The sequence below is a fragment of the Prunus avium genome, chromosome 1, assembly GCF_965620075.1.
Source record: "Prunus avium chromosome 1, drPruAviu1.hap1.1, whole genome shotgun sequence".
In the NCBI taxonomy this organism is placed as follows: Eukaryota; Viridiplantae; Streptophyta; class Magnoliopsida; order Rosales; family Rosaceae; genus Prunus; species Prunus avium.
Window position 1 is genome coordinate 59402664 of NC_142284.1, and position 24037 is coordinate 59426700.

At 36.6% G+C, this 24037-nt stretch overlaps 3 protein-coding genes across 4 annotated transcripts; 1 reads left to right on the plus strand and 2 right to left on the minus strand.

The window, feature by feature from the left end:
- Positions 1–2982: 2982 nt before the first annotated feature.
- LOC110750733 (TMV resistance protein N) lies at positions 2983–8213 on the minus strand. Its single transcript, XM_088253046.1, has 5 exons — positions 7237–8213; positions 5918–7013; positions 5299–5574; positions 4132–5193; positions 2983–4032 (listed from the first exon to the last, which is right to left on the minus strand). Exons 1-5 carry the CDS (start codon positions 7989–7991, stop codon positions 3268–3270), a joined length of 3954 nt encoding a protein of 1317 aa, XP_088109172.1. The 5' UTR covers positions 7992–8213; the 3' UTR covers positions 2983–3267.
- A 2564-nt stretch (positions 8214–10777) lies between these two features.
- LOC110750741 (CBS / octicosapeptide/Phox/Bemp1 (PB1) domains-containing protein) lies at positions 10778–18038 on the plus strand. 2 transcript variants are annotated; one of them, XM_021951104.2, is made up of 14 exons: positions 10779–11097; positions 11248–11416; positions 11494–11626; positions 11780–11950; positions 12181–12259; positions 12387–12500; positions 12620–12686; positions 12813–12918; positions 12989–13047; positions 14741–14847; positions 15014–15141; positions 17008–17090; positions 17181–17270; positions 17536–18038. In XM_021951104.2, the coding sequence occupies exons 1-14, from the start codon at positions 10955–10957 to the stop codon at positions 17707–17709; spliced, it is 1623 nt and encodes a 540-aa protein (XP_021806796.2). In that variant the 5' UTR covers positions 10779–10954; the 3' UTR covers positions 17710–18038. The 2 variants fall into 2 exon arrangements, with proteins under 2 accessions (XP_021806797.2, XP_021806796.2); XM_021951105.2 differs by lacking the exon at positions 17536–18038 and having other exon boundaries at positions 10778–11097; positions 17165–17276.
- A 126-nt stretch (positions 18039–18164) lies between these two features.
- On the minus strand, positions 18165–24033 carry LOC110750732 (uncharacterized). The gene is made up of 7 exons (XM_021951099.2): positions 23809–24033; positions 22477–23391; positions 20730–22337; positions 20001–20312; positions 19483–19870; positions 19141–19406; positions 18165–19036 (listed from the first exon to the last, which is right to left on the minus strand). Exons 1-7 carry the CDS (start codon positions 24001–24003, stop codon positions 18377–18379), a joined length of 4344 nt encoding a protein of 1447 aa, XP_021806791.2. The 5' UTR covers positions 24004–24033; the 3' UTR covers positions 18165–18376.
- Positions 24034–24037: the final 4 nt, after the last annotated feature.

Sequence of the window (24037 nt, forward strand, 5' to 3'; positions counted from 1 at the left end):
GGAAGTTTCTACTCTTATCAAACTCATGAGATCAGAAGTCACATAAACTGACTACCAACACCTCAACTACAGAGGGACCTATTTTCAATTAAGCAAAACCTATATTGCCAAAAGACAAAATTATGAATAAAGATGCTTAATATTTTTTTAACACAGCAAAGAATCATAATTTCTTATAAACTCTAACTCTGAGCTTGCATTCTATATGAATAACTAACACTGCCAAAACCATAAAAAAACAAACAACATAATGCATTAAGTCACCAAACTTACAAGCCTGCTAAAAAACAGGAGAAAAAAAGAGAGTAAATCTTACTGCTTGTAACTTAGATTTCTCCTCTCTTTCCTTTCGAAATTGAAATCGGAGCGATACTTGGTCATTTGATTCTGATGATATTGATTGAATGCAGGCAACTCCCAAGATTCACCCTAATTTATGGAAACCAAGGAGTGGCTTAGAGCTGATGAACAATGACCTTCCCAGCACCAACCCTGAAGAAGAGGCTATGTCCTGCTCTGATTTGTCCAAGAATGATTCATATCTCATATCACCAAAAGGAGGGATGATCTCCATTTTTGTGTATTTGCAGAGATGCCAAACTCGCTAGGAAAAAAGAAATCTAAAAAAAAAACACGCCATTCAAGTTTTCGAAAAATCGGCCGCCTAGGCAGGCTAGGCGGGTTCTTTTTTTTATTTTATTTTAATAAATAGTATAGCCGCGCGGCTGTACTGTTTTTGAAAAAAAGAATTCCCTGATTTTCCTTTACCGATAAGAGTGTTTAGAGCATTATCCATTACTATTGGGCCATTACCCGAGTCTCTCTATTGTCCCCTTTTGATTTTTTACTTATTACCCATATAAAGAATCTAGCATTTTCTCATTTAAATATATTATTTAAAGGGTATAGCCGCACGGCTATACTAATTAAATAGATTATGTAAAGGGTATAGCCGGTCACCTACACTTATTAAATATATTATTTAAAGGGTATAGCCGCGCTGCTATAATCATTAAATATATTATTTTAAGGGTATCGCTGCGTGGCTATACCCTTTAAATATATTATTTGAAGCTTATAGCCCTTTAAATATATTATTTCAAGCAAATACTCCAGCACGCACCGATCCGAACCCAAGCAGATACTTTATATGATATGTCAAAAAGAGTTTCAATTTGTCATGAATCATCTGGGCAGGACCCATCCAAGTATGCGTGCGCTTCGTTACAAGGATGTAAAAGGGATTGGAAGTCCACAACTGGCTTTATAAGAATGCCAACTCTAGGAGAAGGCCCTTCCAAATAGAGTACAACCTGATCAGGCATTGTTGACAGCGAAAACTTTCCTTCCAGTATGGCTACGCGGCTATACTATTTCTTTTTAAAAATTAAAAAATACATAGTATAGCCGTGCGGCTATACTATTTCTTTTTTAAAAAAATAAGGAAAAACAGTCTTTTGAAAAATTAAAAGAAACAGAGTATAACCGGACGGCTATACTATCTCTTTTTAAAAAAAAATTAGTGGGAGGCCTAGTATAGCCGTGCGGCTATACGATTTATTTTAAAAAGTTAGAAAAACATAGTATAGCCGCGCGGCTAACGGCTATACTATTTAATAAAAAATATTAAGAAAGAAGTACCCACCTAGTTGCATTTGTTTATATTTCGTAGATATTAACTTTGTATAGCAGCGCGGCTAAACGAATAAAATACATAATTATTTTATTCGACAAATGTTGGCAAATTAGAACTTAAAAGTTCGGCCACTATATATAATTTTAATATATATTATTTGCATATAATAATATATGAGAATTATGTGTATAGTACGTGAATGTTGTGTGTATTATTTAAAATTTTGTAAAAAATAAGCGTATTAAATATGAAATATGCGTCCATACATGTTCAATACAAGTATTATACATTTTCTTTTTAAAAAATTAGGAAAAACCATGTTTTTTTATATATATATTTTAAATATTTTTAAAACTTAAAATCCGTTAAAAAAAATTAAAAGCAACTTAAATATTTTTAATATATTTTTAAATATTTTAAAAAAATATATACAAAGATTTAAGTTGCTTGTAATTTAATTTTAAAATAAATTTTAAGTTTTTAAAAATATTTAAAAAAATATATTATATTATATTTAAAAACACGTGGCTCTATACTATTTGATGTGTGGGCTTCACACATGTGCGACGTCATCAATTTAACAAAATAAATTACGGAAGCTAACGACATGGACTATTTTGATGTGGGAAAGGTAACCTTAAGGACAATTGGTGTTACAAAAAAAGGTTAGAGATGAAAGGTGATAATTTCGTAAACCTCCGGACCATTTGTGATAAAAAGCCTTCAAAAAATGGTGGAAATATTTAACTACGTTTGTAAAAAAGAAAGTGACATAACAGAAAATGCTTCTTGGGTGCTGGACTTTATGAGTCAACTTTTGCTAGCAATTTATTTTATTATTTTTTAATTTCTTTCATAAAGAAGATGATTTTAGATTTCTCTTTACAATCCTGCTAACAATAACATCAAATAAACCATCGGAACGGGAACCAGGAGGACAATACTCCTCCGCCTAGCCAGACATGCAATCTGATTTGCCTGGAACGGCGGAGCCACCCTTAGGTTAGGATGAAAAAAAAAGTTTAGTACTAAATTTTAGGAAGTTCATCCTATTTAGTGGAAATTAGTTTACCCCGTCTTAGAAAAAATTAGTCTAGCTACTTCACTCCAACAGCTCTTTAAATGAAAAATAACTAGATATATGGCTTATTCCTATGAAAATTTCTGGCTCTGTTTGCCCATCAACAGGCCATGCAGCACATCAGCTCTGATTTATGCTCCAAATATCTGCATCCATATAGGGAAAAAGTCCTAATTAAGTTTATGCCTCTAGGACTCAGTCAAATTGGTGAAAGTACTGGACAATAAAGCTCATGTACATTACGAATGGGACATTATAGTTACTACAATGTAAAGAAAGCTGTGCTTAGCTTTCTCTCTCTATGACATTGATGGCCAAAAAAAAAAAAAAAAAATCAGCATAAAGAAAATTTGCTTAACAATAAATTGTATGTTAGTTCAGTTATGAATATATACATGCTATCCAATGTGGATATTAAGTTCACTTTTTCACACCTTTGATCTTCTTTTTTCTTTTTGGGCTGATTGGCTGCTGATTTCTTCACGCTTGCATGATTCTGTTTCCCAGCAGATTTATTTTGTGCTTTGATGCTTCCATATATACTTCCCTTTCAGCTTTCTTCCATGTTCATTCTTCTCATTTCAATATTGAGGTCAGATGAGTGAAGGCTTGGTCCTGCCTCATCATCATAAAGGCCACTGAACTTGATTTCTGGCTCATGATCATCGTTGCTGTCTTCATCATCATCCCCATCATCATCATCACCATCATCATCATCGTCATCGTCATCGTCGTGGTCGTGGTCGTGGTCGTCGTCGTCGTCCTCCTCCTCCTCCTCATCATCATCATCATCATCATTATAATAACCATCGTCGTCGTCTTCATCATATTCTTCATCGTCGTCTTCATCATCTCTAAGAAAATAAGCATATGGGACAGACTTGCACTCAATAAAAGAGTCAGTGTCATATATAAATTTGTCCCATAAAAGACTGACTCCTATCTTCTTCACCGTATGACCAGATCCAAATGCAACACAAACCTCAATGAAGTCTCCGCCTTCCAAATTGAAATCCTTGTTTGACAAATGCCCCTGCCAAATAACTTCATGGGAAATTGTTGTGTAGGGATATGTCGGCTGGACAAGAAAACTAGTGCAGTTGCTATGATTTGTAACAAAAATGGAGATATATAATTTAGATTTGTCCTCCTGTAAACACTTATAAACGGTGCACACAGTCAACGCTTTTAAGTTACAACCAGAAACTTGAGGCACTTCAAAAGAGACTTCATCGCCCTCATTGACATAAGTGAACCACTCCGGAATATCATTTCCAGGGAGATAAAGGCCACCACCTCCGCTCGAATTCCATCCCTATACCATGTAGAGCAATAATTAATTAACTTTATGGTGAAGAAAAATAACATGCTTGTGCATGTGCATGTATGTTTAAGTGTTTAAGATAGAGAGAACCTGCAAGAGGTTCTTCTTAACAGTAGAACTAATATTGGTGCAGCCTTCCATCCGAATCAATCTCATAGTATTTAATGCTGTATCCAAGCCTGGAAACTCAATAAGTTTATGCGAATGACTTAGATGCAATGTGTCCATATTCAACATTTCTGAAAAATTTGGCATGGTTTGCAATGCAGTGCAGTCATCCGCAACCAGCTGCGTCAAACTTGTTGGTAATTTTGGCATTTCATGAAGGTTTGTGCAATCATTCAATATCAGACAATCAAGCTTGGAAAGGCTTCTGAGGTCGGGAAGGCAATGAAAGCTGTTTCCTTCTAGGTTTAAAGCTAATAAAGAAGTTAGACTCCCAAGATTCATAGAATCAATTTCCTCATTAGTGAAATTGCAATTATCTAATGATAGATGTTCAAGTTTGGAAAGGCCACTGAAACATGGAGGGCTATGAAAACTATTGCATCCCAGATCTAATTCTTCCAAAGATTTTAGGCTCTCAAGATCAGTAGGAGCATCATGAAATAAATAGCAGCTTCTAAGATGTAATTCTCTCAAAGAGTATAAGCCCCGTAATGAAGGAGGAAATAGATTATTGGATTTTCGATACGGTCTTGGTAATTGCAAAGACCAGAAGGGACAGGGTAAACAGTTAGATGGTGACCGCCATCTCAGGCTACAAAGAGATAAATATTTCAGGTTCTTCAATCGTACTATGGAAGATGGTATTTTTCTTATGGCTGTATTATCTGCAAGAAGAGTTGTCAATGATACCATGTCCCCTAAGTCCTCAGCCAAGTTTTCAAATTCCCAACAACCAACAAGAATAAGAATTTCAATAGATTTTGATTCATAAAAACTCCTAGGGAGATCCTTAAGCACTCTGCAGTCTTTAAAATTCACCGAAGCAAGTCTTTCGAGATGTCCAATAGACTGGTGAACCTTAGACAAACTCTTACATCCTTTGAGTATCAAAGTCTCAAGATTTGGGAGTTTAGAAAAGTTTGGTGATTCCAATAGATGATAAGAGTGACTGAGGTTAAGAATCTTCAACTTCTCAAGCAATTTCTAGGTAAAACCAAAAACAAAACAGAATACAGAAATCAAAATCCAAAAAGAAGAGAAGAGAGAGTATGATGGTTAGTATAAAACCTCGGTTTTGGTTATATTTACCTCGGAATCCTTCCAAACATGTCTGAGGTTGCTGTACCGCAGATCCATGGCAACTAGGTTTTGTTGATCAAAGTCGTTTGGTATGATCTTTAGAGGGAATCCATGCCAGCAGAGCCATCTCAACTTTCTGGAAAGATATTTGTATTCTCCTGTGAGCTCTACATAGTTGAGTTTGAGCAATCTCAATTTCTTCATATTTGTAAATGCATGTGTACTGAAAGTAGCCTTCTCAGATCTTAGCAAATTTAGAGTGACTCCTTGAATTTCTTCAGTTCCCTGTTAAAGAAAGAGCATGCCATATATTAAAGGGTTATTTTCATTTGGAAAATGATTTAGACAAAGGAAGCAGAATCATGAATGCATGTAAGAACTATTTGAACACTATCTGATCACATCTTCCACAATCCAATCTGCTAAAAACGGTTTCGTACTGTAGCCTTTCTTGGTACTTAAACATAATCCAAAGCATATGACCATGAAAATTACTATGGTACGAAAAATGATTATGACCGGATTGTGTACATATCCAGGGCATACAATTATTATATTTGGGATGCATATCATTAGTTTTTCTTGTATTACAAGCTTTTAACATAAACTTGATTGAGAAAGTACTTACAGATTCATTTTTCAGTACGTCAGTCACATCTTCAGAATGCCACAATCTACTACAATTTCTTGGATCATTAAGGGATTCTTCGTAGACAATTTCTCTGCCCATGTCTCGAAGCAAATCATGCATCATCAACTTGTTTTCTTCACTAACAGTTATAAGGCACCGTTCAATAAGGACACTTAGTCCTATTTCTGGGAAAAACCCACAACCATCTAATATTTGTGTGACATAGTTCCTGTTCATTCCAATAAAGAAACAAGATATATCAAGGAATATGTCCCTCTCTTTATCATCACTAAGCCCATCAAAGCTTATTTTGAGTTGTTTCTGAATATCTCCAGCAGGAATTTTTCTCAGTTTATCCAATGTGCTTTTCCACTCTCTAGTGCTTCTTCTAAATAGAAAAGAACCTAAAACTTCAAGAGCAAGTGGCAAACCTCCACAATACGCAACAACACATTTTGAGAGTTTAAAATATCCTGCATTAGGACGATTGTTTTTGAAGGCATGCCAGCTAAAAAGCTCAAGAGCTTCTTCTTCATTCATTTCTTGAGCATGATATATTTTATCCACTTGAAATAGCTCTAGCAAATGTTTGTCTCTTGTCGTTATAATAATTCTACTTCCCGGACCAAACGAGTCTCGATTTGTAGCCAATGCATTTAGTTGGTCCTTGTGATCTACATCGTCAATTATGATAAGTACCCTTCGACATCTAAGTCTTGTTTTTAAAACATTGATATCAACTCTCCCTATCTTGGTTGGTTTCAAGATGTCAGAAAGAATTTGTTCTTGCATACGCTTCAGTCCATTTGGTTTCTTTGCAGTTTCCCTGACATTTAAAAGGAAGCTTTTACCTTCAAAGCTGTGATAAAATTGGTTATAAATGGCTCGGGCAAGTGTTGTTTTGCCTATTCCACCCATCCCCAAAATTCCAACTATGCGAACATCATCTGATCCAACATCTAAATAGTTACTCAGATCTTGCACCCGAGAATTTAGTCCGACTGCATAGTCGACTACCGATGAGATTGTCTCATTCATCAGCAGCCATCTAGAAATCCCTTCAATAATTTCTCTAATAAACTTCGCTTCATACCTAAATTCAAAATTCAACCTATCAGAATTGGGGGACCTAAAATGTTAGTTTGCAATTTTTATTTTTATAATTTAAAAAAAAAACAGATATCTATTCTTTTTCCAACTGAACTGTAAGCAAAACCTCTGTAGCGAAAAAAGAAAAGAAAAGAAGAAGACATTATGGCAAGTATTAAAAGAAGTGAGTTAAGCACTATTGTTCAAAGAAACTAGTAATTAAATACCCATCTGCAGTGTTCCTGAGATCCCAGCCAGACAAATTTGCAGCTTCAATAAGAGCAGCTCTCCACCTCACCACCTTATTATCTCTACCTAACAACAAGTTCTCTTCATGTTTCTCAAATGCTTGAGCAAAGCTGCCCCTCTGTTCTCTTACATCCGATGGATCAATATCGTAGAATATTGGCATAACCGTCTGCCCTAGTGTTGTTCTGCACTCCATGATCTTGACCAGCTCATCAAGGCACCAACTCGACTCGGCATACCTCCTTGAGAAGACGATGACAGATATTCTAGACCCTTGGATTGCCGTCACAAGTTTGGCCGTTATATATTCCTCTCTACTTAATTCATTGTCGTCAAAAAAGGCATTGATCCCAGCCTCTCTTAGCGCCATGTAGAGGTGTCCCGTGAAGCTGTTGCGTGTGTCTTCACCTCTGAAGCTCAAGAACACGTCGTACATCCAATGTTGTTTTGAGGAGAAGGATGAGGATGAAGAGGAGGCTCTATGAGCTGTCCTGGTGCCCATTGGTATTGCAGCAGAGTTTCTGATGACAACTATAGAATGGCAATGAACCGAGTCCTCAAAATGAAGGCAGGCCAATGTATATAGGTTGTTCATTTTAAAATCCGCCAGAAAATTGTTTGTTCTTGGTTTTAATTGAGAAATCCGCCTGCAGAAGTTGTTTGGTGATTCAAACGTAATTAACGTAACATTGCATTTTTTTATATTACTTTTTATTCTTATTAGTTGCTTCATTTTTTTTTCCTGTTACTTAGGAAACAATAGTTTGCATGTATATTCAACTTTCTCACCAAACTCTACTAGTATGATCACGCTTTTTAAAAAAAAATATTTTATTTTTAAAAATTCTATTCTCTCTCTGCTTTTGCTTCTTTAAATCAATTATTCTCAATAATATTCAGATAGGATTTGGATTCATTCTCTTCCTATAGTTAAATATGTATGTAGTAAGTTTCCTTTTCTTAGTATAAAAAAAAAAAACAAAAAAAAATAAACAAAGAAGAAAAGTAAACGAAGTAACTTTATTCATTGATTCGGTTTTTGGTCAACTCCCCTATTCATTCGTTGCTCATCACTTTTACTCAACTCAAATAACTTTTAACTTCAATCACAGAAGTTTATAAACCAAAAATTCAAACTTAAATCCAATTGGAATAAATATCCAAAAATATGGTATGTGATTGTTATTGGAATTAAAAATTTGAACATCTCTATGTATTTTTTTATTTTTATAAAGAGTGGTAGCATTTTGTGAGGAACATAAACAAGTACAAAGCTACTATGGTTGCAAAAATATAGATAAATCTTCTCCATTGACCAAACACAATAATAAGTTAAATTGATCTAGAGAAAATCATGTACAGAAATGGTAGATTTGTATCAATGGCCGAAAACTAATAAGAAATGACAACAAAGACCTAAAAAGTTCCTGAAACTTATTAGACAAACAAACTAAGAAGGAGGGTCACTGCTCCACATCCTCTTGGGCAACCCAAAGAGAGCTATAGCGCCATAACAACTAAATGCATAGTGCTGTATCGGATAATAAACAATATGAAAACTACACAATTCACAAACAAATTAACTATGTTCAAAACTATCTTTATTTTTATGGAGGATTTCACTTAAACCCCTAAGGTTTGACATTATTACAATCACACCCTACATATTTCATTTATTATAAGAGATATTTAGTCATAAACTCATTCTTAGCACTAATGATTTAGATAAATCCTACACCATTTAATTTCTATAAAAAAAAACCCAAAAAATGACAGCTGTCCCTATCAAATTTAAGTTCGATTATTAAATTACTTTGATGCCCTATTTAGTGTTTTGGTTTTTTTTTTTTAATGAGATTTTGGGGTTGAGTTTGTTTTAAGAAATCGATGACAATTTTGTAATTTATAAGAAGTTAAAAACCTATTTGTTATGTTGTAAATGAGCTTTGAGTGTGTTTCTAAAGTACATTTCATATAAGATTTTTTTTTAAAAAAAATTAAGCCCTTATATCAGGTATAATAGTAAATCTCCTTTATTATAATCAGAGCTCCTATTTTTAACATTTGTATTATGATTAGTAAACAGTCCGAGGCCAAGACCATCTTTCCTCAAACCCCCTCCAGCATCAACTCGCCTACCCCCCTCCTCACCCCCACTCATGATTGATCTCCATTTTCCTCTACCCTTACATTGTTACTCAAATATGGTATGTGGCAATCTCGAATATAAAATAGGGGAATGCTAGTAACCTTCTCTTGGACCTTCTCTTTTGGACCTTCTCTCTTTTCCTTATGACATGTGTCATTTTCTTTACACTAAAAACAATGCCAAACAACTTACCTTTTGTTTTCCATATTTACCCTTATTTGATGTATTGACTTTACTTTAATTTATTAATTTTTTTACAGCTTTCTTAATACTTTGTAAAAAATTATTATATTAATTTATTAAATATTTAAAAAATCAAAATAAATGAAAAACGTATCTCCAATCTTCCCCACCTTCTTCCCCAAAGCCCAGCACCTCCATCTTGCCAAACATAGAGTCGAAGTTGAAAGCCGCATCCTCACCACGGCTCTCCGATTTGGTCGAATACCTCGCCTAGCCGCCGAAGATATCGCCAAAGTCTTGGGTTTTTGAGGGGCCGAAGATCGAATCGCGATCGTCGGCGAGAGGCCCACTGAAGGAATTGGTGGCGCGAGTTGATCGGGAGGGCCCACTAGATCCGAGATCGAAGTTTGGGGCCTTTGAAGAATTAGCTGAAGAAGCAGACATGGGGGCCGATTTGCCTGAGGGTTTGAACTCGAAATCGGAGGCCAAGAGACCCTCGAAGTCGTTCATGGCGTTTGGCCCTTCTGGGTCTCCCTCTCTCCCCCCTTATTTTTGTTGTGTTATTGGTTTTTGGCTGTACAAAACAAAATGAAGGATCTCAAACGAGCGTGATCATGTTGAAGACGAGGAAAGGTTGTTTGGGATCTGAGAAAATATTGAGAAAGAAAGAACGGGTGAGATAGGTTTTTATTTTTATTTTGATTTTTTTAAATATTTAATAAATTAATATAATAATTTTTTACAGAGTATTAAGAAAGCTGTAAAAAATTTAATAAATTAAAGTAAAGTCAATACATCAAATAAGGGTAAATATGGAAAACAAAAGGTAGGTTGTTTGGCATTATTTTTAGTGTAAAAAAAATGACACATGTCATAAGGGAAGGAGAGAAGGTCCAAAAGAGAAGGTCCAAGAGAAGGTTGCTAGCATTCCCCTATAAAATAAGGGCATTACAGGCCAACCACTACAAAACTACGTCATTATTTAAACATACGGACCTTTTACGGATCAAAATAAAATTACCCCCAAAATTTTAAATTTTTTTAAACACGTTTAAAATCATTTGAATACACGCTACAATAATTTTTATTTATTTTTTTCTAAATGCTTTTAAATTCAATGTTTAATTTGAACTGTCAAAATCGGTGGGAATCGTCAGGCAATTACAAATTACAATAACTCTCTATCTCACCCGAATTTTAATAGCACAGAACCAAAAAGGAGGGAGGGGTTGGAGCCACCCAAAACTCTAACCTTCTCTCTCTTTCTACCTCTCTCTCTATCACTGAAACTAATTAGGGTTCCTGCAGTCCAGATAAAGATACAGGGAGAATCAGTGAAGCCCTAATAATCATTCAGGATAGAGATGAGCAACCAAGTGGGTGTCCGGAGGACCAGTCTGAGCCAGAAACGCGGGCCCTCCGCTGCGATTAAGAAATCAGTCCCTCCCGAAAATGGAACCTCTAATGGCACCACCAGCAAACCCTCGTCTCCTCCTCACCCCCTTTCGTAAGTTCTCTCCTTTTCTCGTTTTTGTTTGCCTCCTGAGAAAATGGTTTGGGTAAATTTGCCTTTGTAGAAATGATTTAAAGTTTTGGGTTTTGTTTTTTAAAAGGATATATATTTTTTTGTGTGTGTTAAAATTTAAATATTTGAAAGGTCTGGTGGTGGGGAAAGGACGGTGAAGAAGCTAAGGTTGTCAAAAGCCCTAACTATTCCGGAGGGGACTACAGTATCCGATGCATGTCGGAGGATGGCGGCTCGCCGTGTGGATGCTGTGCTCTTAACTGATGCAAATGCGTTGCTTTCAGGAATTGTGACAGACAAGGTCCAATTTGTAACTGATGGTTTGGTTCTTTTTGTGATTTTTAAACTATTAACTTTGCTTATAGTATTTAATTTCAGGACATTTCGGCTAGAGTCATTGCGGAGGGGTTGAGACCGGAGCAAACAATTGTATCAAAGATCATGACGCGGAATCCTATTTTTGTTAACTCTGATTCATTAGCCCTTGAAGCTCTCCAAAAGATGGTCCAAGGTTAGCTTTCTTTATCTAACAAGATTTCTTTTTTGGTAATTTTTTTAATTGTGTGTGTGTGCGGGTTTGTCCAAGAACTTGCATAAACTCTGCATTATTTATTGTTGCATTGGGAGCATAAAACGTGCTATGGTTGATTTATTTTGTTAACAGGTAAATTCAGGCACCTCCCTGTTGTAGAGAATGGTGAAGTTATTGCCTTATTAGATATCACCAAATGTCTCTATGATGCTATATCAAGAATGGAGAAGGCAGCGGAGCAGGGGAGTGCCATTGCTGCTGCAGTTGAAGGAGTGGAGCGCCAGTGGGGAGCCAATTTATCTGGTTTGTATTAATGTTTGGAATTTATAATGAATTACTTGAGTGTGACCCGAAGTTTCTTGCTGTATTAATTTTTTCTGTAAAGCCTCTATTTCATTTTGAACATGCTCTATATTAACAGACACCCTTTTTTTTAATTGATTTTCTTATATATATTTTATACTTTGGTTGGATACATATAACACATCTGCTAGAACATGACCTTTTGTTTTGTTTATTATCCTGTATTGCAGCTCCATATGCTTTTCTGGAAACTCTGAGGGAGCGAATGTTCAAGCCTTCCCTAGCAACCATCATTGGAGAAAATATGAAGTACAGTTCTTTAGCTTGACTTGCCTTGTGCCCTGTTTGTTGGAGGGTGCAATTTTTGGCTTGGTTATTTTTCATTTGTGTTTAAAGCTTGTATTCTATCCCCAAACTCGTAGTGCTATGTTTTCAGGGTTGCAATTGTTTCCCCATCAGATCCTGTCTATGTTGCAGCAAAAAGGATGCGAGAGTTTCGGATGAATTCAGCTATAATCGTTACAGGGAACAAAATTCAGGGGATACTAACGTATTGTTCTTTTCGTAATATGTTTTATGAACATTTTGCAAGTATATGTTATTGTTGATGTTGTCTAACGTGCCTTCTTTTGCAATTTCATCCAATGTTTGCTTTTTGACTGACTGCAGTTCAAAGGATATCCTTATGCGAGTTGTGGCACAAAATCTCTCTCCTGAGTTGACTTTGGTGGAAAAGGTTTATGATAAACCATTTAATGTTTGATTGTTCTATATATATTATTAAGAATGCTCACTCCCTTTTGTTAAATAAGCTTCCTTAAACAAACTTGAACCAACTTGTGCTGTTCCAACATTTCCTAAGGTAATGACGCCAAACCCTGAGTGTGCCACGCTAGAGACAACAATCCTTGATGCACTGCATATAATGCATGAAGGGAAGTTCTTACATCTTCCTGTCTTAGACAGAGGTAATTAGTACTTCTTTAGCTACCTATTTTTAATATATGGATTTAAATTTTATTGACATCTATTGTTCAGATGGAAGTGTTGCTGCTTGTGTGGATGTTCTGCAGATAACTCATGCAGCTATTTCTATGGTAAAGTCATCCCATTTCCCTATTTACTCATTCTGTTCATCGGAATGAAGCAACTTTAGAGTTTTCGTTCTTTCATTTAGATATGAAGCTATTGATCTTTTATTTAGATGTGGAAATTTATTGAACTTTAAGTGATGGGCCCATTTGGTAATCATCTAGTTTTTAGTTTTTATTTTTCAATGTGTGTGTGTATATATATATTTGTTAGAGATACTGGGGGAAGGTCTATGGAAGAGATAATGAAAATTAAAAACTGAAAACTGAAAACAATTTTATATTGCTTTCACTTTCAAAGATTTTCTCAAAGATTTCCTTATATTATATCAAGTATGGGAGACCCTCAGTTTCTATCTAGTCACCTTGGAGCAGAATCTTACTTCAGATTTAGTTGCTCCAAGGAAAGTAGGAAATCATTTTCGAATGTAACTGTTCAGCTGAAGGCATTGGCCATAATATGATATCGGTTCTGTCTATTTTGGAATTCAACATAAGAAAGCCTTTTTATCAGCCTGAACTGGCGTCAGGCCTACCTTATAACCAGCCAACTTTGCCAAAGCCAATTAAATGCTTCCCCGCTTGCCAAAGTAAATTGGTTCTCTAGCAATACTTAAATTAGAATTTTTTTTATTTTAAAATTTTGTCTTTTGGTACTGTGCATTTGTTCAAATAGCTCATGATATGGTCAAGAGGAGCTTTAAAAAAATGGGTAAGTTGTGTCTAATTGTATTTAGGTTATAGGGTTCAGGGAATGTGATCTAATTTAATTATGTTTTTATGTTATTCATGTCATTTATTAAGTTGGAGAAGAGGATGAAATGATATACATTAATGAGATTATAGTACTTTATTTGCATTGTTTTGAGATTTAACACATGTTTTTAATTACTGGTAAAAATTTGATTAGGAGTTAAAAGTTCCCATGTACAAGTTATTGGTGAGTCTAGGAGAGGGTTACAAAACTTTTTACTGTGTGGTATTTGTACTTTGTAGAATACATACAACCGAGAACCCACTTAATTGGTTTAGTGCAGAAAATGGGTCTATAAGAATAAAAAATTAGGTGGCTTTCCAGGGCAGACTGTATGGATAAATATCCAGGCCAGGTCAATAATTTTGTTTGTTTCTCACATGAAAATTGTTTAGTAAACACCAAAAGACTTTCTGTGGCGGCATTGGTGATGATGGGTACTGATACATTCAATTCTCATATGGCCTTATGGTCAAGATATGAAAGGAGAGGACATTCATGAAGGAAACATAAATGGAGGTGAAAGCCTGTCTGTCCAAGGGTTTTAATGAGTTTGATTATTGTAGATGAAAATTGAATTTTCTAATTGTAGCACTAGAGATGGTTTCCCTTGTTTGATAAAATTTAGTAATACATTGCTGATGATTCAGTATCTTCTGTTCAAAATGCAGCGCTTGAAGCTTCAAATTACCATGATATTATTTTGTCAACTCCATGAACCTTATGTTCTAACTTCCATTTCATGCTTATAGTTATGGTGCTAAATGATGGACAGATTAGTTGTCTTCATTAACACGCTTCTTATGTCTACACATTAGTATTTTATTTGCTTCTTTGGTGATGCTACTAGAGCACAGTTGGATTTGTGTTACTCTCCTTTTCAACTTCGTAAAATCCAAGGATGAGTTGATTAAGTAGTTATTTTACTTTGTCTTTCTTTCCCAGGTTGAAAGTAGCTCAGGAACTGCTAACACTATGGCAAACACAATGATGCAAAAATTCTGGGATTCAGCACTTGCTTTGGAGCCACCTGATGATTGTGATACTCAAAGGTATGCAAAATTTTCGAAGAACGTCACTTAAATTTTGTTGATGTGAGACTGATTGGGATACGAAAAACCATTTACTCAAATCCATATTGCGTATTGCTTCCTTGATTATTCGGTTTCCTGGTAACCTGGTTAGCTCATTAACTATACCTAGGGGATTTTTTTGCAGTGAATTGTCTGCACTAATGGCTTCTGATGGGACAGACGGAAAGTTCCCTTATCCTTCTCTTGGTCTTGGAAATTCATTTGCGTTCAAGTTTGAAGATCTCAGGGGTCGAATGCATCGGATCAATTGTGGTAAGTGGCTGTCGAAGGCAACATTTCATTGCAAGGATGCTTGAATATGACTTTCCTTGGTTACCTTTTTTGGTCAATCCTTGGTTACCTATATATCACTCCTAGCTAATGAACATTTTGTGGAGTGATTGTGATGTAGGACAGCCTAAGGATTTGCTAAAATGCATGAAAACTCAAAGAACCAGATTAGTGAACTTGTAAAATTAAATCGAATGCTAAGGGATTGTGAATGAATTAAAATACAATATGGGGGCTGAGATGGAAGTAATTAGAAAATCAACAATGCAAATTATAAGAAGTAACAAATATGATCATGCAGTACCGGAAATCAAGAAAGTTTCAAAGTCACAATTATTTTTACTTGCAGCTTTTTTTTCTTCATGTTTTTCTCTTCATTTTACTGATTATTAAAGGGGTGATACATTGGGAAGACAAAGTTTTGATTTATTTATAAATTTTGGGGAGCATATTTTTCGTTTTGCAGTGGATAGATAGCTAGGTATAAACTACGAAATAGGGGGTATACTTCTCCCCTCCTATTTTAGAGGCTCTAAACTGGGATCTTGAATTCTCATTGTACCTCTAGACCAATATAGCTCATTGACTTTTGGGGGAATGGGGAGAGTATTAGTGAGTTGTATTTATGATTATATTTGGGGTGGGGACATTAATGGCAGCCTATGTTGCACCGATACGTGGGATTTTGGGGGTATGCGCGTATCCGATACGTCGCCGATACGATACAGCCCCGATACGTATCCGATACGCCACGTGGCGTATCGTGGACTTTTCTGACCTGTTGACTTTACGATACGGCTCCGATACTCCATCGATATGGTCGCGATACGTTCCTCAGGGCGATGACGTCGAAGACGACCATGATGGTGACGATGAAGTGGATTTGAGGCCGGAGAAAGTGGGTAGAGTGAGGGTTGCAGAGAGAGAGAGACCCGATCTGAGGTAGAGCTCAAGCCATGGTGAGAAAGGGCGCGAGCCAAGAGGGCTTGAGATAGAATCACAGATGTAGACGAAGTCATGGTTTTTGCTCTGTGGTTCTGGCTATTGCTCAGAGAGATAGACAGAGAGTGAGAGAGAGAGAGAGACTTTGTGAGAACCTGTGGGACCGTTTGAGGCTCTTTGGTTTTATCGGATAGGAGAGCTGGGCTTTGAGCTTCTCGTCTACACAAGAGGACAAGTAGATAGATGAGCTGACTGTTAGATTCATCACAGATCCAATCTTGGCCGTTGACTGAGGGTAGGAATTAGGAAATGCTCTGCCTTCCATTAAAATAGTATTAATGGGTTTTGGGTAATGATGTTTGGGTGAAAAAAGCTGTACAGCCTAAAAATATAAAGAATGAGAAAAGAAATATCAATTTTGAATGAAGTTAACTTATTATGGATGAAATTCAATTTTTAATTTTTTAATTTATATTATTATTTTTAAATATATATTATTTTAATCGCCGTATCGGTGCCGTACCCGTATCCTACTTTTTAGAGATTTTCCGTATCCGCGTATCATATTGTATCATATTGCCGTATCCGTATCCGTATCGGTGCAACATAGATGGCAGCTTATATGACAGTGGTATGCAGAAGTAAGCTAGGTGATGCTGTTATTAGTTGTGGCGCAGAATTTGTTGTATACTGACACATGGTTTCGTCATATAAGTGTAGCTACTCGGGGTGATCAGCAGATTGGGTTTGACTGGGGATAGATAAGCAGGCAGTGTGGTGAGAGGTGTGACAGTGACGATGGACATGGTTAATGTTTTTGTGCTTACATGCCCAGCTGTTTACAACAATACTATAGAATTCAACCCACAATGACCTACTTAAATTTGTTTTCTCTGTTCCCTTCAGGCATGGAAAATTTAGATGAGCTGTTATCTGCTGTCATGCAAAGGATTGGTGCTGCTAATGATCATGATCAACCGCATATATTGGTAAAAACTCTGAGCTATTTTTGGTGTTATATGATTTTATTCTGCTGTAAAACTTCAGATTGTGTTTACTTCAGTAATTTGTTCCACCAGTTTGAAGATGATGAAGGTGATAGAGTTCTACTTGCAACTGATGATGATCTTGTTAGTGCAGTCAGCCATGCACGAGGAGTGGGACTGAAGGTACTACAAACGTTGCTTCTTTTATTTTATTTCTAACACATTTGTTTTTTATTTTTGCGCATTTTGCACAATAGTTGTCTTGCAAACTCTTGATCGTCACTCCCCTTGTCTAATATCCAATAAATGGAGGTTTTAGGGGAGTTTTGATGATAGGGTCAGCTTGTTAATGTCAAGTTTTGATGTGTAATTATTCTCCGCTGTATGATTTATTTCCTTATGCTTCTCTCTCTCTCTCTCTCTCTCTCTCTCTCTCTCTCTCTCTCAGGTTCTAAGGTTGCATCTGGACTTCTCTGATTCTGGCCACAGAACCATATCGCAGTCAGGTACAACAATGGCCCAGACAACGGGATGGACGTCTCTCCACACTGGAGTTTTGGCAAGTGCTGCTGTTTTAACCAGCATTGGTGTGTTGGTCTACTTAAAGCGAACTAACCTGTAATGTTATCCTGATTGTTCAAAGGAAGCACATACTAGGATCAATCAGAAAAAGGTTACTCAAGAGCCATGCCCTGCCCTTCCATGCCAACCCTAGTAGATTATCTCATTGGCGGAGGTATAATGAAACTGAACATGTAGGATTCAGATCACCAGGAGCAGCAGCAGCTAGTGTTCTGTAACAGACGGAAAGTAATATATTGTAGGTTACACAGAGCTGCAAGAGCTGATGACTGGTCCACTGTTACATTATTTTTGTTTCTGATATTACTGTGGAAGGGATTTGCGTCTTCTTTGCAAGTGAGAGAAAATGCAGAATTTGGTTCCGGGCAATGTGTAAAGTTTCTTTTGCTAAAACAAGAAAAAGAAAAGGAAAAAATAAAATAAAATAATTTGGCTTCCGGCAATGTGTAGAATTCAATTCAAGGTTGCGACCCTTAGCAATTAAATTCTTTGGCCAAAAAAAAAAGGAAAATTCAATCTTAAATCAGTCCCGTCAACGGAATTCTTTGGCAACCAATCACAATCAACGAGGGTGGGAAAAACAATTGAAGAAAAGATTAAATAAAAAACTTTTAAGATGCCCGAAACACCCCTCCACAGCTAATTGTTCATCCACAACACTCGATTGATTAGTGGGAACAAATGCATCATGGCTCCGTCCTGCTCCATCATCCGCCACGGCCAAAAGGATCGTCTTCCACTGCTGATTCTTCAACTATATCACTCATTTCATCATCGGGAACAATCGCAAAAAAATTCAGATATGATTCCACTGCTAATTGTTCATGTATAACACTGCCCCTGAAAAATGCGTCATCAACTCCCCTAAAAAACTCCAGATATGGATCCGGATTATCCATATTTTCCTTCATGAGTTTGTCCCATTCTAGATGAACCCCTGTCTTCTTCACTCTCACAAAATCAACATCATCAGGCCTTACAAGAATCGATACGTGGTCACCGCCTTCCAAACGGAGCATATCGTTTGACAATTGTCCCTGCCAAAGATAATCGTCTTCAGGTTCACCGTATCTGTTGGGTCTTACCGAGGCAAATGCTATCCGGGTGCGCAAAGCAGTTTGTTTGGTAAGATTTCTAACGATAATGCCAATAAGACCTTCTTGAGAATCTACATATTCCGGATAATGCGAATAAGACCTGCTTGAGTAACCGAAGCATATAGTCAACCCTTTTAAATCACGACCCATGATTCTTTGAGGAACTTCAAAGAAGACGATATTGTCCACATCATTGACGATTTTGAACCACTCAGGAATATCATAAATTCCATTCAAATAAATTCCACCATATCCGGAAGAAGTCCATCCCTATATCATGTAGAGCAAGATTTGTATAAGCATTACATTCTTACTCAAGTGCACGTGCGTACCTCACGTGCGTCTGTGTGTGACAGAGAGAGAAAGAGATTGACCTGTAGGATGTTGTTCCTAAAATCGGCAGTGAGATTGGTGCAGCTTTCCATATGAATCCTTGTCATGGAGTTTAATGACTTATCCAAGCCTGGAACCTCAGTGAGTTTGAACGAATCACGGAGATACAATTCTCTCATATTCGACATTTTTGAAAAATCTGGCAGTGTTTCCAATTCTGGGCGGTCATTTGCTTTCAGAACATACAAATTGGTTGGTAAATCTGGGATTGCACGAAGTCTTCTGCATGCAGTTAACCACCGATGGCCTGCAAGACATTAATCTATTAAAGAGTTTAAACCATGTAACGGAAGGGGTAAAAGATGGAATTTCAAAATTCTCACCAGATAGAGATAAACTTCTCAACTTCTTCAATTTTACTATGGAAGATGGAATTTGTCTGATGGCTGTCTTATCTGCTTCCAAAATTGTCAATGATACCATGTTCCCTAAGCCCTTAGCCAACTTTCCAAACCTTTGACAAGCATTCAGTATAAGAGTTTCAATAGACTTGGATTTATAGAAATTCCGTGGGAGATTCCATAGACTTATGCAGCCTTCAAGATTTACCAAAGAAAGTCTTCCAAGATCCCCGATGGATGAGTGAACCTTAATCAACTCCTTACAACCTTTCAATATCAATTCCTCGAGATTTGGGAGTTTTGAAAAGTCTGGTGATTTTGTTAGCTTAAGGGAATAACTGAGATTAAGGATTTTCAAATTCTCATGCAACTGTTACACAAAAACAAAATTAGAATGGAAATTAAAAACAAAATTAGTCTGGTCTCTGAAACAGAAATTAATGCAAAATGAAGAGAAGGTGAAGGAAAGAACCAACAACAGAAGGTTGAGATTATTATACCTTGCAATCCTTCCAAACTATTTTGAGTTGGCTATATTGCAGGTCTAAAGCAACTAGTTTTGGTTGCACAGGAAAGTCATCTGGTATGGACTCTCTAGGAAAATAATGCCACCACAACCATATTAACTTTTTGGGAAAATCTTTGTACTTTCCAGTGAGCACTACGTCGCTGAGGCGGAGTAACCTCAGTTTTTTCATGTTGGTAAATGCTTGTGTACTGAATATAGGGAAATCTGGATCCAAATATCGAAACACAACCACAAACACATCTCGATGCAAATCTAGAGCAACTCCTTCAATTTCTTCAGTTTCCTGTTAACAAAAGATACCGAGTTAGAAAATCCATGTATGTATAACCAAAAGGTATAATTAATAGTGTTGGACCATGTTACGCCCTATAGTTTGTATGTTTGCAATCAAAGCACATATTTTTTGTTGGTTATGCCTAATTGAGCTTTCATCTTAATGGATATAATATAAGAAATAGCAACAGGGTCTAGCGAAGTGAAAAATGGTCTAAACTTGCAGATTAAAGTCCCAGGTTCAAATTCATATGGCACCTTGGTAGTGTGGATGTGTGAGAACCCCCTCTTTTACTTTGGTTTAGACTATCGCTTGTACTAAACAAAAAAATAAAATGGAAAAGGACATTTTAATTTATTATAGACACGGGATAAATATGCTTCTCTTGCATGAGGCATTCTAAAACTTTAGTGGGAAAGTACTTACAGATTCATCACTCAATACATCTGTTACGTCTTCACGTTTCCACAATCTACTAAATTTTTTAGGGTGTCCGTGGGCATTTTCATAAACGATCTCTCTTCCCATGTCTCGAAGCAAATCATGCATCATCAGCTCATTTTGCTCACTAACAGTTACAAGGCACCGTTCAATGAGGACACTGATTCCTATCGTTGCAGAGAAGCCACATCCATCTAATATTTGTGTGACATAGTCCTTGTCCATTCCTATAAAGAAACAAGATATATCAAGGAATATCTCTCTCGTTGTATAATCAGGTAGGCTGTCAAAGCTTATTCTGAGTATTTTTTGAATATCTCCATCAGGAGGACTTCTTTCCAATTTCTCCAAATGGCTTTCCCCCTCTGCTGTTGTTCTTTTCTTCAGAAAAGACCCTAAAACTTTAAGTGCTAGTGGCAAACCTTGACAGTAACGAATTACACGTTTTGAGAGGTCAAGATATTCTTGATTAGGATAATCACTTTCGAGGTCAAGATATTCTTGATTAGGATAATCACTTTCGAAGGCATGCCAAAGCTCTAGAGCTTCTTTTTCATCCATTTCTTCAGCCATATATATGCTATCCACTCCAAATTGCTCTAGCAAATGTTTATTTCTTGTTGTTATAACAATTCTACTTCCAGGACCAAACCAATCACGAGCTCCAGCTATTGCTTTTAGTTGCTGTAGATCATCCGCATCGTCAATTATGACAAGTGCTCTTTTACAGCAAAGTCTTGCTCTTATCATATCGATCCCCACCTCAACAGAATCAACCTTTATGGGGTCCTTGCTTTTCAAGATATCATTTAGAAGTTGTTCTAGCAAACCAACCAGACCAGTAATGGGTTGGTGTGCAATTACTTCCCTCACGTTTGCAAGGAAACTCCTACCTTCAAAGATACGTTCAAAATTGTTATAAATGGTTTTGGCAAGCGTTGTTTTTCCAATGCCGCCCATCCCCAAAATACCAATCATGCGAACATCTGTAGAACCTGCTGTTTCAAATTTTTTAGATAATTCAATATCAGTTAAATTGCAGCTTGCAAGAACTAATTCTCTTAATGGTTCGCCTTGGCTTGGTCCTGCCTCATCTGGAGTTCTCGACAACCAATCAGGATTTGGGTCCAAATCATATAGATGAGGATCCGAATCATGCATATTTTCCTTCATAACTTTGTCCCATTCTAGATTGACCCCTACTTTCTTCACTCTCACAAAATCAACTGTAGCAAATACAGAAAGCCGGACTTTATCCCCACCTTGCAAACTGAGCCTATCGTTCGATAGTTGTCCCTGCCAAAGATAATAATCTTCATGTTTACTGTCTGTTTTTACCGAGGCAATTGCTGGCCAGGTGTGCAAAGTAGTTCCCTGCGTTACATTTCTAACCATAATGCCCAGACCATCTTTTGGTTTTGGGTTGTCTGAAGAGTAAACGCAACACAATGTTAACCCTTTTAAATCACAACTGAAAATTTGGGGCACTTTAAAATCCACTACATTGTACTCATTACCGACCAACTTGAACCACTTTGGAATACCATAAATTCCTTCAAGATAAATGCCTCCAAATCCGCAAGAAGTCCATCCCTATACCATGTAGAGCCAAATTTGTGTAAGTACGTTCGTATTCATTCATGTGTATACATGCGGTGGACGTGGATGTGCATCTGTGTGTGTGTGTGTGTGTGTGTGAGAGAGAGAGAGAGAGAGAGAGAGAAGGGTTGACCTGTAGGATTTTCTTTGTGAAATTGGTGGTGAGATTGGTGCAGCCTTCCATATGAATCCTTGTCACGGAGTTTAATGACTTATCCAAGCCAGGAATCTCAGTGAGTTTGTACGAATCAGATAAATATAGTTCTCTTATACTTGACATTTCTGAAAAATCTGGCATTGTTTCCAATGCTGTGCAGCCAAACCCTCTCAGAACTTTCAGATTTTTCGGTAATTCTGGGATTGCACGAAGTTTTCTGCAGTCATTTAAACACAAATATTCCAGCTTTGAAAGACCACTTAGGCTTGGCAGTCTACAAAAAGAATTTTGTCCACAATCTAAATGTTCTAAGGAACTTAGGCTCCCAAGATCCTTAGGGAGTTCATCATCTGTTAAACTGCAGTCTGCAAGAGCTAATTTTCTTAAAGAGTTTAAGCCATCTAACAAAGGGGGCAAAAAACCAGTTGGTTGTGACCCTTCCAAACCACGGAGACCTGAAGATCTCAGGTAAGAATGGGGCAAAAAGCCAGGTAACCGTTCCAAACCACACAGAGATAAAGATCTCAGGTTCTTCAATTTTACTATGGAAGATGGTATTTTTGTTACAGCTGTATCGTCTGCTTTCAGAGTTGTCAATGATACCATGTCCCCTAAGCCCTCAGCCAAGTTTTCAATTCTTGAACAACCATTAAGTAGAAGAGTTTCAATAGACTTGGATCGATATAAATTCAGTGGGAGATCTTTAAGCATTTTGCAGTGTTCAAGATTTACCAAAGCAAGTCTTTTGAGATCACCAATGGATTCATGGACATCAGACAAACTCGTACATTCCAATATCAACTCCTCGAGATTTGGGACTTTTGAAAAGTCTAGTGATGTTGTTAGATCATGAGAATGACTCAGATTAATGATTGTCAACTTCTCAAGCAACTGTTACACAAAAACAAAATTAAATGGAAATTAAAATCCGAAAAGGTCTGATAAAAACGTGAACATAATCTATGTATAAAACCAGACAGAAAAAACTAACAACTCGATTGGAATTATTATACCTTGTAGGAGGAAGAGAAATACACAACACAAATAGACACTAATTTCTTGAGAGAATATGCTATTTCATTTTAATTCAGTTCAACGAATAACATTGATAAAAGACCTATTTAAAATATCATGACCTAAAACCCACTCTCACATCTTAATACTTCATCATCCTAGTAATAAAATAACTGATTGTTTATTTTCCCACTAAAACATGAACTTATTAAATAACAGAATAAAAAAAAGACTCAATATTGAAACTTCTTGAATGCAATAATAATGCACATTTGGTTTAGTTCTCCAACTTACCTTGCAATCCTTCCAAACTACTTTGAGTTTGCTGAACTGCAGGTCCATAGCAATTAGGCTTGTTAGATCAAAGTCACCTGGTATCGAATCTAGAAGGAATCCATGCCAGCACAACCATCTTAAATTTTTGGAAAGAAATTTGTACTCTCCGGTGAGCTCTACATAGTTGAGCTGGAGCAATTTCAGTTTTCTCATTTTGCTAAATCCTTCAGTACCGAAACTAGCCTTT

What these genes read in the sequence shown, in the direction of transcription:
- LOC110750733 (XM_088253046.1), bottom strand. Translation starts at nt 7,991, where the DNA reads ATGAAGCAACTAATAAGAATAAAAAGTAATATAAAAAAATGCAATGTT. An exon ending in ATGTTTGGAAGGATTCCGAG is followed by an intron (nt 5,194 to 5,298) that starts GTAAATATAACC and finishes GGTTTTACCTAG; the next exon opens with AAATTGCTTGAGAAGTTGAA. An exon ending in TTAAGAAGAACCTCTTGCAG is followed by an intron (nt 4,033 to 4,131) that starts GTTCTCTCTATC and finishes TACATGGTATAG; the next exon opens with GGATGGAATTCGAGCGGAGG.
- LOC110750741 (XM_021951104.2), top strand. Translation starts at nt 10,955, where the DNA reads ATGAGCAACCAAGTGGGTGTCCGGAGGACCAGTCTGAGCCAGAAACGC. An exon ending in TCTCCAAAAGATGGTCCAAG is followed by an intron (nt 11,627 to 11,779) that starts GTTAGCTTTCTT and finishes TTTTGTTAACAG; the next exon opens with GTAAATTCAGGCACCTCCCT. An exon ending in GATGATTGTGATACTCAAAG is followed by an intron (nt 14,848 to 15,013) that starts GTATGCAAAATT and finishes ATTTTTTTGCAG; the next exon opens with TGAATTGTCTGCACTAATGG.
- LOC110750732 (XM_021951099.2), bottom strand. Translation starts at nt 24,003, where the DNA reads ATGAGAAAACTGAAATTGCTCCAGCTCAACTATGTAGAGCTCACCGGA. An exon ending in TAGTTTGGAAGGATTGCAAG is followed by an intron (nt 19,871 to 20,000) that starts GTATAATAATCT and finishes TTTGTGTAACAG; the next exon opens with TTGCATGAGAATTTGAAAAT. An exon ending in TTAGGAACAACATCCTACAG is followed by an intron (nt 19,037 to 19,140) that starts GTCAATCTCTTT and finishes TACATGATATAG; the next exon opens with GGATGGACTTCTTCCGGATA.